Source organism: Scomber scombrus, chromosome 22, assembly GCF_963691925.1.
Source record: "Scomber scombrus chromosome 22, fScoSco1.1, whole genome shotgun sequence".
NCBI classification, from domain to species: domain Eukaryota; kingdom Metazoa; phylum Chordata; class Actinopteri; order Scombriformes; family Scombridae; genus Scomber; species Scomber scombrus.
Window position 1 is genome coordinate 10,291,014 of NC_084991.1, and position 15,889 is coordinate 10,306,902.

General features: G+C 38.8%; 1 protein-coding gene across 1 annotated transcript in view; it reads right to left on the reverse strand.

Annotated features, from left to right (window-relative positions):
• Positions 1 to 15,889, reverse strand: part of dock4b (dedicator of cytokinesis 4b) — a 114,305-nt gene that overhangs the window by 19,539 nt on the left and 78,877 nt on the right. Inside the window, exons 27-41 of the mRNA XM_062443765.1 lie at positions 15,429 to 15,523; positions 14,566 to 14,641; positions 13,797 to 13,897; positions 13,254 to 13,312; positions 12,235 to 12,383; positions 11,804 to 11,889; positions 9,929 to 10,024; positions 9,715 to 9,775; positions 8,438 to 8,531; positions 7,938 to 8,086; positions 6,386 to 6,472; positions 6,072 to 6,176; positions 5,662 to 5,803; positions 3,794 to 3,960; positions 1,348 to 1,434 (exon numbers count right to left, since the gene is read on the reverse strand). Of these exons, the coding sequence (XP_062299749.1) occupies positions 1,348 to 1,434; positions 3,794 to 3,960; positions 5,662 to 5,803; positions 6,072 to 6,176; positions 6,386 to 6,472; positions 7,938 to 8,086; positions 8,438 to 8,531; positions 9,715 to 9,775; positions 9,929 to 10,024; positions 11,804 to 11,889; positions 12,235 to 12,383; positions 13,254 to 13,312; positions 13,797 to 13,897; positions 14,566 to 14,641; positions 15,429 to 15,523 (1,554 nt within the window). The remainder of the gene's footprint in view (positions 1 to 1,347; positions 1,435 to 3,793; positions 3,961 to 5,661; positions 5,804 to 6,071; positions 6,177 to 6,385; positions 6,473 to 7,937; positions 8,087 to 8,437; positions 8,532 to 9,714; positions 9,776 to 9,928; positions 10,025 to 11,803; positions 11,890 to 12,234; positions 12,384 to 13,253; positions 13,313 to 13,796; positions 13,898 to 14,565; positions 14,642 to 15,428; positions 15,524 to 15,889) is intronic.

Genomic DNA, 15,889 nt, shown 5'->3' on the forward strand with positions numbered 1-15,889 from the left:
TTGTAACATTAACACATTCCCACCACCTTTAAAAAAAAATGAATTATGAAATAGGACAACTCTTTGAACCTGTATTAACATATTTTTGGCCACTTGGGGGCAGCATAAACAAGCTGTAGGGACATTACTTTTTCACTTAATTGGGCAAATAGCTGCTCAGTTACACATCCAATGGATATGGAGCAACATCAGCATTTGTTTGAAGAATGTCAGTCCAATACTTACTCTCCTTTTAGCTCTGTTTTGGTCTCCACCAACTGCTAAGGGAAGCATCAGGCTCTTTATTTAGCTGCTAAATACTTTATGATGTTAACCAGATAGATGCTAACTTTATCTGTCTTAAGTTTGATGTTGGGCAGGTAGTGAACAATACATTTAGCAGAGGTTTTTTAATGGAGACAGCTGCCTATCGCATCTGGAGACAAGAGCGGTAAGACTGACTCAAAATAGTGACATCTTGGGCCATAAAGTCAACATTTAACAGTCCGTAGAGTGCTGAATTTGGTTTTATCACTGCGAGCGACACCTTTCACATACACGTGATCATTTGATTCATTGTTAATGTGAAAAATGAACTTTAGCAGCTTTAAGTAAACTACAATTATTATATATGGTCACTTTTGGATATGGAAGCTTTAGAAACGTTCTAACCCTTCATCCTGCAGTTTTTTCCCCTCTCTCTTTCTCTTTCTCTCTCTCACTCTCTCTCTCTCACAAAGCTTAATCCGCTTGCTAATAAGAGCTTTTGCCAGTCTGGTATTTCATATGCTATTGCACTGCATAACCATCATAGAATAACAGTGGGTTCACAATCCACAATTTCACACCGGGCTCAGCAGCTATGCACTAACGAATATGTGCTGAGACCAACAGAGACCGACACTGGGTTATGTTTTGCATACGTTGGACAAAACAGCATTTAAAATCCTCCCACTCCTTAGAGATCTGACTGAGAAGAACCAAGACGGAAAGCTTTTGTGGGGATTCATGTGTAACACAGTACGGGAATGGACTAGATTCAAATGAATGTATTGGAAAAAAATCCCCAATATAAAAATCAATTCCAACAAGATTGACATTTTTGTAATCAAAGCTAAACCATTGATTTGTGTGGTTCGGGAGATCCAATCCAATGGAGGAAATGAAATGTATCCAATAGCCCCAAACTCATGACCTAGATCATCATTGATGTTCAGTACAATGACTTGGGTCAATACTTAGTTATTGGTTGGCAGTGCTCTAAATTGCAACCTGCAAAATAAAAGTGTATAACAGTGTCCCATGTAAGTGTAAGATGTGTTGTAGTTATGTCTTCATGGTTATTTTATTAAAGGAGGTCACACTCACCAGCTCTCTCTTGTCCACTTCAAACCAGCGTGAGATGCCCGGAAGACTCTGGACCAGAGTCAGTGTTGTTCTCTCCACCCACAGGCTCTGCATAAACACACAATATAAACCTCAGTGTTACCTGTTTGCTAAACATGCTTCAAAAAAATCCATAGCTACTTCTGCCTGATACACACATACACTGGCTGACACCACACAATTTAATCACCGATATATAGTTTGAGAAAAACACATCAAGCACACCTACTGCCAAACACCCACTTTTAGGTGTAGGTCAGATGTCATGTCTTATATCTCATATCATCATTCATGTTGCACCACTTATCCTGTCAGCCAGCATGCTTGTCAATACGCCAACATCCTACAAGGTCATTCTGACAGCACGTAAACTATGGAAACTCTAGCATTCACTGCAGGCTATTAACATAATCTATTCACACCAGACTCGAGCACCTTAGGAAACACTTCCACTACAGTCTGTTTGTTGTAAACATGTCAAGAAGCAAAAAGAATGTTGTATTTTCTGTGTACGGAATTTGTAATACCAACTTATAATTTTGTGTTTTTGATAGTGTCAAAAACAATTAAAAAACAAAGTCATTAATCAAGTAAAAATATAAAACAGTCCATGGTTTCAGCTTCCTTAAATTTGGGGATTTGCTGCTTTTCTCTGTTTTATGTCACTGTAAATTAAACATTTGGGGAATTTAGACTGTTGTGTGGACAAAGGAAGCAATTTAAAGATTTTACCTTGAGCCCTGGAATAATGTGATGCTCATTATTTTCTATGTTCTGATGTTTTTAAAACATCGATTCATCCATTATTTCATCTACAAAAATAGTTCAGGTAAGGTCAAGTATATTTTTCAAGCTTGTTTTGGTCAAATTATTGTTTCCAAAATCCAGAAATAACTGTCATGCATTAAATACATCAAATGAATTGATAATATGACGGTCTCTATTTTCAGATTTTGTTTAACAGTAATTGCTCCATATATTAATCTAAAATATGTTATGGTAAAGGTAGCTTTTTCCAAAGATTCCATGATCCAGAAATAATTCTCAAATCACTATCAATATAAAAAATACAACACCTTATTTCTGGATCTCATGCAAAATTAAATTGATCTTCTTCACTACAGCTTCAACTCATCTTAACTCAACATAGATTAGCTTTATTTTAAAGGGCACTACCTTTGTCCAAAACGTGAAACATCACTATATTATTATTCTTTTTCTAAACACTAGAAGAAGCTTTGTCCTCTACTGGACCTGCTCCACAGGCAGGTGAGTCCTGACACAGTCAAGCTTAATTTATTTTAAGCTTAGTTTAGAGTCCGGCATCTTGCTCAAGGACCCTCCAGCAGAGCTGATGAGTGCTGACACAGCTTATCGATCCAGTATCCTCAGGATGAAGAAGGGTCTTCCGACTCACTACACAACCCAGCTGCCTTTTATTGATTTTATGCTTTTTAAGACCAAGAAACCCACCTGAAAACCACTTGGAGAGAAAAAAAACATGTATTACAGTTTAACAGCAAGAAGTTGAAAGGAAAATCTGACAAAAACCAAAACCTTGACCTTTTATACAAAGTTGTTATTTTTTTCTACAGATAGAAACTTCTTTGTTGAATTTTAGAAGCTTGTGCAGCCTTTTCACTTCTCTTTTTTTTTTATTATGACTGATCACACCATATTCTGGTTGCTTCATACTCTCATCACCATGCAAACGTTTATCATACATATTATTCCCACCCGAGGGGCAGAGATATCCAGCCCTGATGGAAATGTGATATCATGATTAAATTTAGCCAAATAGCCTTAATGGAACTGAGATGCAATGACTGCGTGGAGTGTGCGAGTGTGTGTGTGTGTGTGCGCGCATGTTAGTTTTGAATATTTATGAGCCTAATATCAGGGTCTGTGTAGTGTGTGTCTGTGTGTACGTGTTTAGATTACGTACGGCTGCATTTGTGTGACTGAATTGACAGTAAAGAGTTCATTTCTACAAAGCTGTACACAGCACTGACTCCAAGTTTCTGAGTGTAATTAGTGATACGGGTGTCACAATGAATAATACATGCATTACACACACACTAACACCTGAGCGCAGGTTCAAACCATCACTACTACACAAGCTCACGATTGATGAAAAAGGTAGAGAGGGAAGAAAAATGAAGCTGTTTCACATCAGTCTGCAGCACTGAAATGCTAATGATCATAAATGTGTAATTCTAGCTTCTGCAATATACCAGAGAACTTGATCTTGCTGCCTGTTTATTTGATAGTAAATCGCATTTTGCAACAACTCATATTCCCCTTTGTGTTTATATAGTCATACTGAATGTATGTAAGTATGTATGTATGTGTCTAAATGCTCTGTTGCATATACATTCACCATTATCTGTCTTTCTACTACACGTAAATTCCTCCTTTTTTCCAGTACCTTGAACTCATTCTCCTTGTCTTTGGTGCCCTTGTGGAAGGGCCGGTCATATCTGAACCTCCAGATGTGATTGAACTTGTAGAAGCTTTTGATGTTGTCAGGCACTCCGTCTCTCTGCAGCACATCCTGACTCTCAGGGATGGGGGTTACGGCGTAGATCTGCAGGTCTGGAGGCACCGGAAGTTAAGGAAAGAGCAAGAGAGAGACAGAGGGGAAAGCACTGCAGACTAAAATGGACAAGCATTCTTCAGTGACCCGAAAGAAGATGGGGATTCGCACACAGGGGACAAGGACACGTGCAGGATGGTGAAATGTGTGGCTTTGTGTGTGCACTTTGACATGCAAACACTTACACAAATACTACATAAATACTTTATTATCATGTGAGAACAACACTTTGCTGAGGGTGTACTAATAGCTACCACAACAATACCTGGATCTGAACAAGAATACTACACACCAAGAAGACAAATGGTGCAAAAAACAGCAATTTCTCTATTTCTAAAGCTATTTTGAATTCTACTTTGTGGTACAACCAGAAAGGAAGAACACAGAAACTAAATAAAGGAACATTTAAAAAAAAAAAAAAAGCAATGCGGAATAAAAAGTTGGAAAGCTTTTTGTCTTAAACAAAGGAGAAAAAAAACCAGACAGCACACAAAGACTTGTCACTGTGAGCAGTGGAGGAGGGAAGAGTCGCCGTAAGTGATTCAGTGAGAAACCCCCCCGCACACGATGAGCAGCCTTACCAGTGTAATATGAGTTGAGACAGCTAACATATAAACATTCATATGCATGAGTGTTTGTGACAAGGATATACAGATGGGTGAGCAGGAGAGACTCTATTGATTACCGTTATGTGAAAATAACAGCAGTATGCTAATTTATTCAGATGTTAGCTGTCTTGTCTTGTATGGAAAGTGCATCACACATAAAAACACTATGAAAAAGACAAAAATGAGGAAATTTAAAGCAAGTCTCTCTCTCTCCTCCATCTGGTTATGTTTTAGTGCTGCTCTCTTCAGTCTTTGTGTCATTATGTTTGTCTTTTACTGCTCCCTCTACCTCTATATAGGCCAACATTTGTCCCATACATTTGTGTGAATAATTAAAAACCTCCCCTATAGCGCAGCTGAATTTGAACACAGTTAATGCAAATGAACAGTACAGCTCAAGGTGTGATGATTAATTCAATAACAATGGTGTGATAAATTAGAAAGGTTACTTAAACCATTATGATAGTAAGTAAACCTAATGTTAACCTAAAGCCCAATCAGAGGACTCTGATTGTAGCCTGAGACATAGCCCAGGGTAATAGTCCTCCCTGCTGCTTGTGAAGCTCATTGCTTAGAGCGCACGATAATAATTGGATGACCCAGATGAATGCAACATCTTTATCAACTCATAGCTTCTCCCTACTGAATTATGGCTGCTAGTCGGCGAGAAGACGCTGTTTAGAGCGATTTTAGTGAATAAATCCATTAAAAATGCAGGAGAGCAAAATAAGGGTTTTGAAGTCTCTCAAGAGGAAATGTGTACCTTGTGTTTGTGTTGATGCATATGTTTTTCATACTACTTTCTAGTATCTGATTCTGAATACCGCACTAATATACAGTACAGTAAGAGTATGTGCATTCCTGTAAATTGGAGGCATGGTCTGATAGCTTGTGTCTCCTTATTGGCAATTGTGTGCATGTAAACACAAGGCATGCTGTGTGTGTATGTGTGTACATATGCATGTACACTGTGCTGTAGTCAATTTGTATGCATTTCCACACGTCTGACTGTGCCTGCTCAGCATGGACAGACGTGTCCACACTCAGTGAATGAATTTGTATGTACCCCTCTCTCTCTATTGCCAAGGATACACTGTGCATCTGCCTGGTATATGGTCTGGTCCGGCTGGTTGACGTGCTGCATGGCGATGGCGTGGGGGAACTCGTTGAGCATCCGCTGCTGGAAAGCCTCCAGCCTCTCGTAGTCATGCCCGCGGCACACAAACTCCTTATTCTGCAGAGGGGCAAGGAAAAGGCAGCGTGGGGTTAGTTTGACATCTAGTGGTCACACGCTGCAACTGCAGCCTTCACCAAGGACAGGTCCTGTTACATCATTAAATGGCATTGAATAAGAGTTGCTGAATGTCACCTCACACTAAAGGAGTCTTACGTAAGAAAAGTTAATTCTTCCTGCAGGCCTGTTTCTTCTTTGGAGAGGGTAAAAGTAATACTGTCTTCAACTTGCTATTCATGGATCAGTGGGAATATGGAGATTTCTTTACCCGCAAGAAGAAGGGAAACTTCTTTCCATAGAATCCCACTCTGAAGAATTCAGGTTCAAGTCTTTGCTGGTCCATGATCTTGTCATAGAGAGAGGCCTCCATCATCTGGCAATGGAAATCAGTGACAACATTATATATGAACCAACAACAATGGACAAGGTTTTGGTTTGGCATTGACAAAGAGTAGTTACAGTATCTTAAATTAGCATATTTGCATGTAGCTGCATAATATGAGTATGGTAGCTTTTCAGAATCAAATGAGTCACTTAAAACTGTCTTTCTTCAGTAAATGTGTTTTTAACTCTTTAACTCACCCTCATCTTGCTCAAGTTCCTGTAGTCGTAGTAAGACTCATACTGGTCAGCCAGCTCTCTGCACAGAATGATGCCATTCTCCCAACACTGAGGACAGAGGCACAAACACACATTCGCATACACTCAATCAAAGTCATGCTCTTAAATCCAGTGAAAGCAACTGCATAGAACACAAATCTTTGTTTTATGATACTTCAACACGGCATGTGTTCTGCAGGGGTGCTGCTAAACTGTATTACCTCCACTGGATGGCAATGGTGAGACAACAATATCATGGCGAGTCAAATATAACCTCTTCATGCAGGTACACGCAGCACCCAGCCATCTTGCTAATTAAATGAAAAGCTTTCCTTTCCTACCGCCTTCTAATCCCTGTGCGGCAGCACCGGCAGATGGCATAGCTCGTGAATGTGAAAGAAAATTGGACTATGACTAACGAGGGGAGCAGTTTTAATGATTCCGCAGAGCTATGTTATTTCATCAGGGAAGTTGAAGGTTTTTTGTGTGTAATTTTGTAGAGTTTCAATAATCCTGAGTACAGAACAATGAGAAAGGTAGTTAGGATAAAAAGATACCATCAGAGGATGGGAGTGAGACGGGGGAAGAAAGACAGAAAGAAAAAATGTGCTTCCTGTTGAAAAATCTGTTAAGTAACAAAGTGAAATGCTGCTACATCCTGACTCAGCTGAGCTGTGTTCAAGCTGCCAATCTCACTGTTCATTCTTTGCTGACACCTAAAACCATCCATGCATGCCACGCTTCACCTGTCAGTCTTGCTGTCATCATCTCCCAGAACACTTCTGAAAGGAAAGGTGTAGTACACTGTGGTACAATATAGATCCTGTTTTAATTACACCTGCCTGCTATTCATCTGACTAAACGGAGGAGCTGTTGATGCTCCGAGCTGCTGTCACGGCTCCTGATAGGGAGAATGTCTGACCAGCAGTGACGTGCATTTTTGTAGCTCTGCACAGCTTACAGCCGTGCACTACTTTCATCTTAAGCAGGGATTTCATTTCCTGTGAATTATTTCAAGTCTCCACTAAACAAGTGGGGAACTTCCATCCTGCTGCTGCTGCATTTCAGTATTAATATTTAATGAATTTGTTCATGCTTGTTATGTTAAAAATCAGCATAACATGGATTTATTCGAAATGAACCATTAAAAGTATGTCTGTGCTTCTTTTTCAACACCAGGTAGGAATTTGAGGTACATTTGTATTTTTTGCGTTTTAGAATATGTATGAGAAGCTGACATGCTGCTGGTTGTCAGCTTAGCAAAATGTACATGCACTGAGCATGAAGCGTATTCTGGCTTCACAGCGGCTTTACATGTATTAGCTTGTTGATACAAACATGTCTTAAAAGCTGCATGTGACAACCTGCCTGCGAGTAAACCGGCAATGTGCTCCAAAAGTGCTGAAGACAGTAATATTCTTGTTTCGGTTTAATAGTCAAGATATATGGTACAAGTCAAAAGTTTGGACGTGAACACACTCATTGAAATAAATGGGAAACTTTGAAATGGTACAGTATGTGTATTTCAGCTCACCTTCCCCCTGTCAAAGTTCTGAACAATAGTGAGATGCAGATACTCCTTTCTTTGCCACTCGCTCTGCATGGGGTAGTTGAGAAACTCTCGTAGCGGCCTGTCCGACCACTCCAGTAACTCATCATACAGCAGCAGGGTGTACGACGCCTCTGTGACACACAAACACGAACAGTCAGGAGATCATATTCAACCTCTGCAACACTTACTGTCAAAAATATCCATCTCAAAGCAGCAGTAAGCATTGTCAGGGAAACAGTCAGGATACAGTCTCATCTTTTATATGAGTCATGGTAGCAGTTCAGAGCAACACATGCAGTACACAGTACCCTAAGGATACAAATATGAAAGGAGAGTAAGGATGACTGGCAATTTCAGTAATGTCAAACAGCAGCAGGGTGAACACACACCTGTACACACACCCACTACAACATTAGACCAATTGATAATGTTTCACCCATACTGACATACACTTTATGTTTGGGTTATTCCCTGAGGCATACCTGTGTAGTTTTGTGCTTTCAGGTGCAGGTCGTACAATTTGTGAATGTAGCGGATGTACATCTCCTCTTTGTTCAACTCCGTTTTGTAGAAGTTCTGACAGGAGCAGTGGGCGGTGATGATTTAGGACAATTGAGTGACAGAGAGAGAGAGAGAGAGAGAGAGAGAGAGAGAGAGAGAGAGAGAGAGAGAGAGAGAGAGAGAGAGAAATTATGAAAATTGTAGATAGAGTGGGAGATGCAAATTAGGACATCGTTTAAAACTGACATATTGTTCTATGGCAGCAGCAGTGTAACACTATATTTCAGCTGCTGGTTAGTGACTTCTAATCCATCTGCCTACACACCCAGGTGCTTTTGCAGATGGCTGCTGTTACATAATGATAACCTGACAAGCAGAATGATTCACTAAAGGAAACTAAAATAACAAAAAACAAACTTGTCTTTTGTCATGTCAGTAAGAGAAGGATTTAAATGCATTCATTTATATAATTTCAGCCTGTTAATCAGAGAGATAAATGTATCCTACAAGATATACGACAATAAAAAAAAAACATTGCAAATGATGGTAAATGGGTTAAACTAAATAAATGAACAAGTTCATGTTTTTCCATACAGTTTCATCAACAAAATGATTAAAACTTGAGATGAAAAAGATTAAAAATCAACCTAGTTATAACACTCATATATTATATTCTCCTCTTTTTAGAATAAATGAAGATTGACCAAATATGTTAAGAAGGTTAGACCTACAGAGGAGATTTTACAAAGCCTTTTGGCTCAATGCAAATTTTAAGGAAAGTTCACACGCAGGAGGAGGTCAGCTTAGTTAAGGATAAAGAGTGGGAATGGGGGGAAATGGCAAGCCTGGCTCTGTACAAAGGTTAAAGAAAAATCCATCTATCAAAGTCTCTAAAGCTCCCTAATTAACATTTTATATCTACTTTGTTTAAACCTGCTCAAAAAAGAAGTTCATTAGTAAGTTCTCTCGCTTCCCCCGCTTCTAGTCTAGCTGACTCACTGCTGGCTGTAGCTTTATATCTAAAGATGTAAAACTCTTGGCAAGAAAGCCAATAAGATCTCCCAAAATGTCAACAAACTGCATTTGGAAACATCTACAATTCAGTTAACCTGGAAATTCAAAGTATGCACTCATAAGTTGTAAGTAGTCCTGGTTTGTCAAGATACATTTATTCAGTAATTTTGTTGAGGTTTTTTTCAAATTATTTTTCAAATAAAAACTGTGATACTAAAACAAAGAAACAAAAATAAGTGCTCACCAGTAAACTGACAGTGCATCCAATCTTTTTGCCATCCACTTCTCCCAGCTTCATACAGTCTCTTTAATAGAAATATAAGGTATATAAGATGTGAGATATACAGTGGAATAGGAGGACAAAGATGTCTTAGTGCTTACATTTACAAAGGATTAATAAGTCATACGACATGTATGCGTGCATGTGTTTTGGTTAGAGTGTATCCGCAGGCTCTCACCTATAGTCTAGCAACCTCTCCATTAAACGAGTGACGGTAGCGATAAGGGAGATTCCACTCTCCCTCCAGGTCTCCCTTTCAATCTTCTTCAGCAAGCTGGAGGACAAATGGAGAGAAACAACACAAGACAGAGAGATGTGAAGACCAAAAGAGACGGAGGGAAAAGGAGCAAATGGGAAAAGGAAAAGGTGACGTGGGAGGGAGAAAGGAAGAAGAAAGTACAAAGAAAGAAAAAGTGGTGAAGCAAAAAAGAGGAAATCAATCCCAGTCACACCAGTGTCACCTATGCTTGATGCCCTGCCTGTGGGGAGTTAAAAAGAGACAATACCATAAAGAAAAGAAGGCTGTATTAATATTAACAAACTAAGGTAGCTGATTCACTACCGTATTTTGCCACCAAAATACATTTTCGAATTGAATCTCCAAATGTTGGTTGCTTATCTAAACTGGCCAGCAAAAGAAGACAGATTTCCCAACGTCAACCCTTCCACCCTGCTACCCTTCACACAGACGACACTGAGAGAACAAAGAGGAGAGCGTCTTACCTAGGGTACGGACCAAACAGAGGAATTCTACTCCAGGCGGGAAGCATAGGCGGAATAAATTTGTATTAATACGATTAATATCAGCGCACACTCACACAGGTTAGCTCAGGGGTTAGTGGAGTTAGTAGGAAGGAAATAAATTAGAAAATCAAATGAAAAGCAATATATTAATTAAGCAAAGAGGGCTAAAATCATAGAGAACTTTAACATAACTTATTAACTGCATTCAGAAATTCTTTATGCATGATTACACTATGTAGATTTAATAATATGCAGTGATATCACTCTATTTTCCATAATGTTTCACATGTAATAATGGTGATAAGAAAGAGTGATTGACTATGAAAGACAAAGGATCAATTACAGTACACACATACTGATAAAACACACTAGAGGAGACGTACTGTGTGTTAATGATTCCTTTGATGCAGTAATGTTTGGGATGCTAAGCTGAAATGTAAGACTGAGTTTGAATATAGTAGTCTGTTGTGGAGGGCGACATTAAAAATATGAACAGGCACAGAACTATGAAAGAAGCAGGAATACACACACACACACACTCACACGCACACACGCACGCACACACAAAATAGCGTGAGTTCAAACACTAAGCATGCAGGAGCACAAACCTGGGAACACAAGGACGTAGTAGACATGGACTGGCCACAGACGTGTGTATGAAGATGAAGGTGACTGGAGCTGAATATTGATCACTTACCGTTGATTATTATTTCATCAATCTACCTTATATCAACACTTGAATCTAAAGAGCTAACTAAGGCGTATTCATTGAAACTATTTCAGCATGTTCTGTAATCAATCTAAAAGCTCAACACGTTTAACTGTAAAACATCAACAAGACTTTTTTGAGCTCTAATTTTCTTATAGGTGCTCTTTGGATTTCAGCATACTTAGGCAAATGTACTTGCAGATAAAACAGCCATTTACCAAGATACACGAGCCACAAGCTGCAGCCCACGCTGGCATTTACCTGCTGAAGCCTTGTGTAGGTTGCAACATTTAGGTGATTAGATGCCATAAATGGGTATTTCTCTGTCAGGGCTAATGTCCTGGTGTCCTGAAATAGCCTCTGTCCAAGAAAATGTGTTTAGGCATGTGTTGTGATTTTAGGGTTAAGCTAGTTGAGCTCTTGCAGCTGATTTTTGCTTCTAAAATGAACAGTAAGTAGCAAAAGGTGTATTTACATTAGATTGTGGTAGCTTTATCTTCAAGTATGAAATCACCCTTTACTTAAAATACATCACATCACCCATACGCTTATAATCCCCATGTCTATCTCTCTATTGCTGTTGTTTTCCCTCTAACTCACATGCTGTTGAAGAGCTCCCTGTACGTCTCATCTCCTTTGCCCTCAGACATCAGGCTGTCCAGCTTGTCGATCAGCTTGGCCTCCACCTGAAAGGAAGAAGCATTTACAACTTCAAAGAACTGCCAGTTCAAATGATACCAATAAAACGCCTGGGAGGAAGAGCGGCGTGGATGGTTTACAGTTTAAGACTAAACAGTTTGTTAAATTAAATCAAATCACTTCACGTCATGTCAATGTCAATCATTTGTTGCAAGGCTTTGGTAGAACAAGAACAGTCTCACACACAAGTCCAGCTTTAGGTTTTAATCCAGTACAGATAAAGAAAAATATGTGTTTTTTTCTTTCTTGTTGCTCACTGCTAAAAACTGATCTAATCTTGGGATTAAATATCAGTTTCAGCAAGCAAAGGTGTTTTTTTAATAGCGGTGTACCTGTTTGAAATTGCCACTGCGTCTCTGCTCCCAGTCCATCATGTCATGGAAGATGGGGATCATGACATTCCTGAGATCAGGCTGGGGCACCAGCGTCACCTCCAAGAATGGACCAATCATCGCAGGGATAAAGTTCAACTTGTGTTCCCCTGCAGAGGAGATAGAGGTCAACACAGAGGTTAGGCTCTCACTTTATCCCTGACAACAGAGTACTGTTTATTTCAGGGGGAAACTCAACTCTGGAGAGCTTCATTTCTTCAGAAATTTCAACTACAATAAAGGTTTAAGTGCACGGGCATTAAGGGAAGCAGTGTTTTCATAAATTGCATAATGACAGTGCCTGTGATTTTTTCTAAATGATTGTTAGTGCAGGGACAAAGCCGCTCATACTGACATCAAATAAAACAAAAACGACTTCAAAATGTGTCTCAAATTTTCATAAAACAGACTTGAATACAACATAAAACACTGGAAATTATGGTTAACACAGAAAATTGTACAGATCCATCACAGGCTCAGAGAAGAAGAAAAAAAGGATCCAAACAAAGCTGAGTGAAGCCTCCAGCTGGTTGCCATGGTGACATGTTTTTTTTTTGACATCAGGAAAGAAGGTTGATAGTTTATAAGTCCTGTCAGCTCGAGTACAAAGAAACAGAGAAATTATTTGATTTTACTTTCTCTGATATTAGGTCTGTATGTAAAACAGACTTCAACATTAATAATTTGGCATCAGAATAGAACAAATGTTGAGACTTATACGGCATGTTTTTAAAGATTATTCAGGGGTACTAATTGGTTGAATGGAAAACAGGCTATGTTTATTTGCAGCACAACCCTGAATAAGTTAGAATCAGTTATAATTTCAATTTAATTCATTTGATGAGTGTAAGTGAGTCTTTTTTTCTATAGAATATATCATCTGATGATCTGAAAAACAGACCTCATGAAATATTTATGCGACCCATATCAAAGTAAATGTCATCATGTGTTGAGATGACAAATGATTTTCATCATCTTACCTAAATTCTGCCACATGCTGAAGATCTCACAGCCCATCATCACTCTCATGTCTCCGTACCTGAACAGATATAATGACATGGTTAGAAATGTGTGCTTGCTGCAGGCTAATACTGAGAGAGGTGGCACAGAACAGCATTTTAAGTAGTTATACAGTTTTACATTATACAGTATGAGGCATATAGTTCAGTGTGTGTGTGTGTGACAGACGGCAGGAGCATGGTAGGATGGCTCTCAACTTAATACCTGAGGCTGTTTGCACTGGAGCCCAACCGATATATAAGTCAGCTGACATTATCACAGATATAACAGTATCGAAATATATTGCGCTGATACTTTTTAACATTATATAAGCAACATTGTATGTATATTTGAACTTTTTTCTTAATTGAACTTTTTTGTTGTGTATTTAAAGTTATATATAACAATTAAATTCACAATGAAGTTTACTGTTTCAGTGCAATGAAAACACAGTATCTGGCAGGCCCTAGTTTGCACATGTCTGTGTGTGCAAATCCCCCTTTCCAAAAACAAACAGCACTTACTTTTCCAGTATCTTCTTCCTCTTGGAGGGTGAGAAGGACTCCAGCTGAAGACAGGGCTGGTTGATAAATATAACAGACAGGTAGAAATACGAATCCCACACCTGAAAATGTCGGGAGGAAAAGAACATCTTGTCAAATGTGTGCAAAAACTGGAAACCTCAGCCTACATTTTCCTGAATTCAGGTAAAAAAAACTAGCTTCACGGTTTGCCCCTGGTATCCATGGATTCTTGGCTTTTTAGTTTTCAGTTGTATTATTGTGTTACATGTTGAACATGAGCTGTCACAACAAATGCATGTGCTTCCTTTAAACACACAGTTATATTTAAACACACCAAACAGTAAAACTTACAATAGGAAATATAGATTTATAGTATTTAAGATAAACGTCTCATCATAATTTAATTAACTTTTATTTGAATTGCTGTTCATTCCGTTTGTTGGCTTTAAGCTAATTTTACTGTCTGCCCTAAGCTTTTCATTAATATCAACTCTATTTTATATTTTCACTCTGTGAAAGCTTTTGTTTTAAGAAGTCTGATAGATCCTTTAATTTTATCATAATTGAATATCTGCCTGTGTGTCCGGGTGTGTGTGGTTGAGGGGGTAAAATGTTACTGCAGCCTTTTTGAAGTAAGGCTGTTTGATAATCAAACAGCTTTGATGCACTGAAGCAATGCATGATCTAAACATACACACACACACACACGGACACGCACACACACACACACACACACACACACACACACCAACTGGCACATTTACCCTACCTTGTAGTCAAACTTTTCATTGAGAAAGTTTTTCCTCAGAGCGTCAGACAGGTAGAGGACAGTTGTGATGATGACACTGAGAGAACAGGAGAGAGAGTTATTGTATCACCTTGGAGGAAAACGCAGCACCATGAATGATTCACATGTTATTCAAATGGCCCCTTTTATAGAGTAATCGTACAGAGGTGAAGTGATAAAACACAATGACAAAATACAGAGAAAAACATTTGAAATTACGTTTCAAACCACAAAACTTTGTTATGATCCAGTCTTCTGAAGTTTAATAATTTTAAGGCTAAAAAAATCATCTCTGGTATGATCCAGAGACTTTTCTACTGAAGATACATGGAGATTCATTACTGCGTAGATACACGTATTTCAGTGACCTTTATAAATCAGATCATCTATCCACTGCATTTGAAAATGTCCTTCAGAGTGACACAGTGCAGTAGCCTTGGATTCACTTTCATTTGAACAGAGAGCATGCATAATCAATTTTTAGGATCCTAACAATTTGGTCAAATATTTTACTTTTCTTTGTACCTCTACTGTGAATGGTAAATACCATCTAGTTGTGTTTTTAAAAGAAAATGTAGAGAGGTGGGACACACTGTCTGTGAAGACAGACGAGGCTCTTCATACACTATCAGTAGATGAAAGCTCTTTGATTTAACAAGTTGTCATTTGGATGTTTAAAATTGCATGTCTGTATCATGTAAAAGCCCTTGTCTGATTCTCACTGACATTTCTTGAATGTCATTCCCCTATCTGAATTTCCACATGTCCTCTTTTGATTTGATTTTCCTTTACTATTTTCTATCTTGTGTGTATCTGTGAGTGTATGTATGTGTGCAGGATCTTACTTGTTGGTGACCAATCGCATGACAGTCCAGTCTTTGGAGAACATCTCCGGTCGGATTAGGATCCTGAAGACTGTAAAGATCTGAAGAAGGAAATCCTGGAAAGCACACACACAGCACCGGCATGTTATCAGGAGATACAATACTGGTTTAAGGCCTCAGGCTGAACTGTAGCTTAAACATTTTGCAAGTTGTCAGGCCCAAAACAAGCTCAGGGCCTAAATGAATCAGGCTGCATTTGTTCAGTACTCTAAATTAAAGTCTCTCTCTGTGTCTCTCTCCATGGTGCTGAAACATCTGAATACGACCTCTGTCCATGGTGCTGAAACATTCAAAGTGAAGCTACAGACGCTTCAGAATCATCTATATTGGCCAAGTATGTTTATACCTACAAGTAATTGAATCGGGTTTGATGGCTTTCATTGTAATTACACAAAATAACAACACAACTATATTCCGAAACA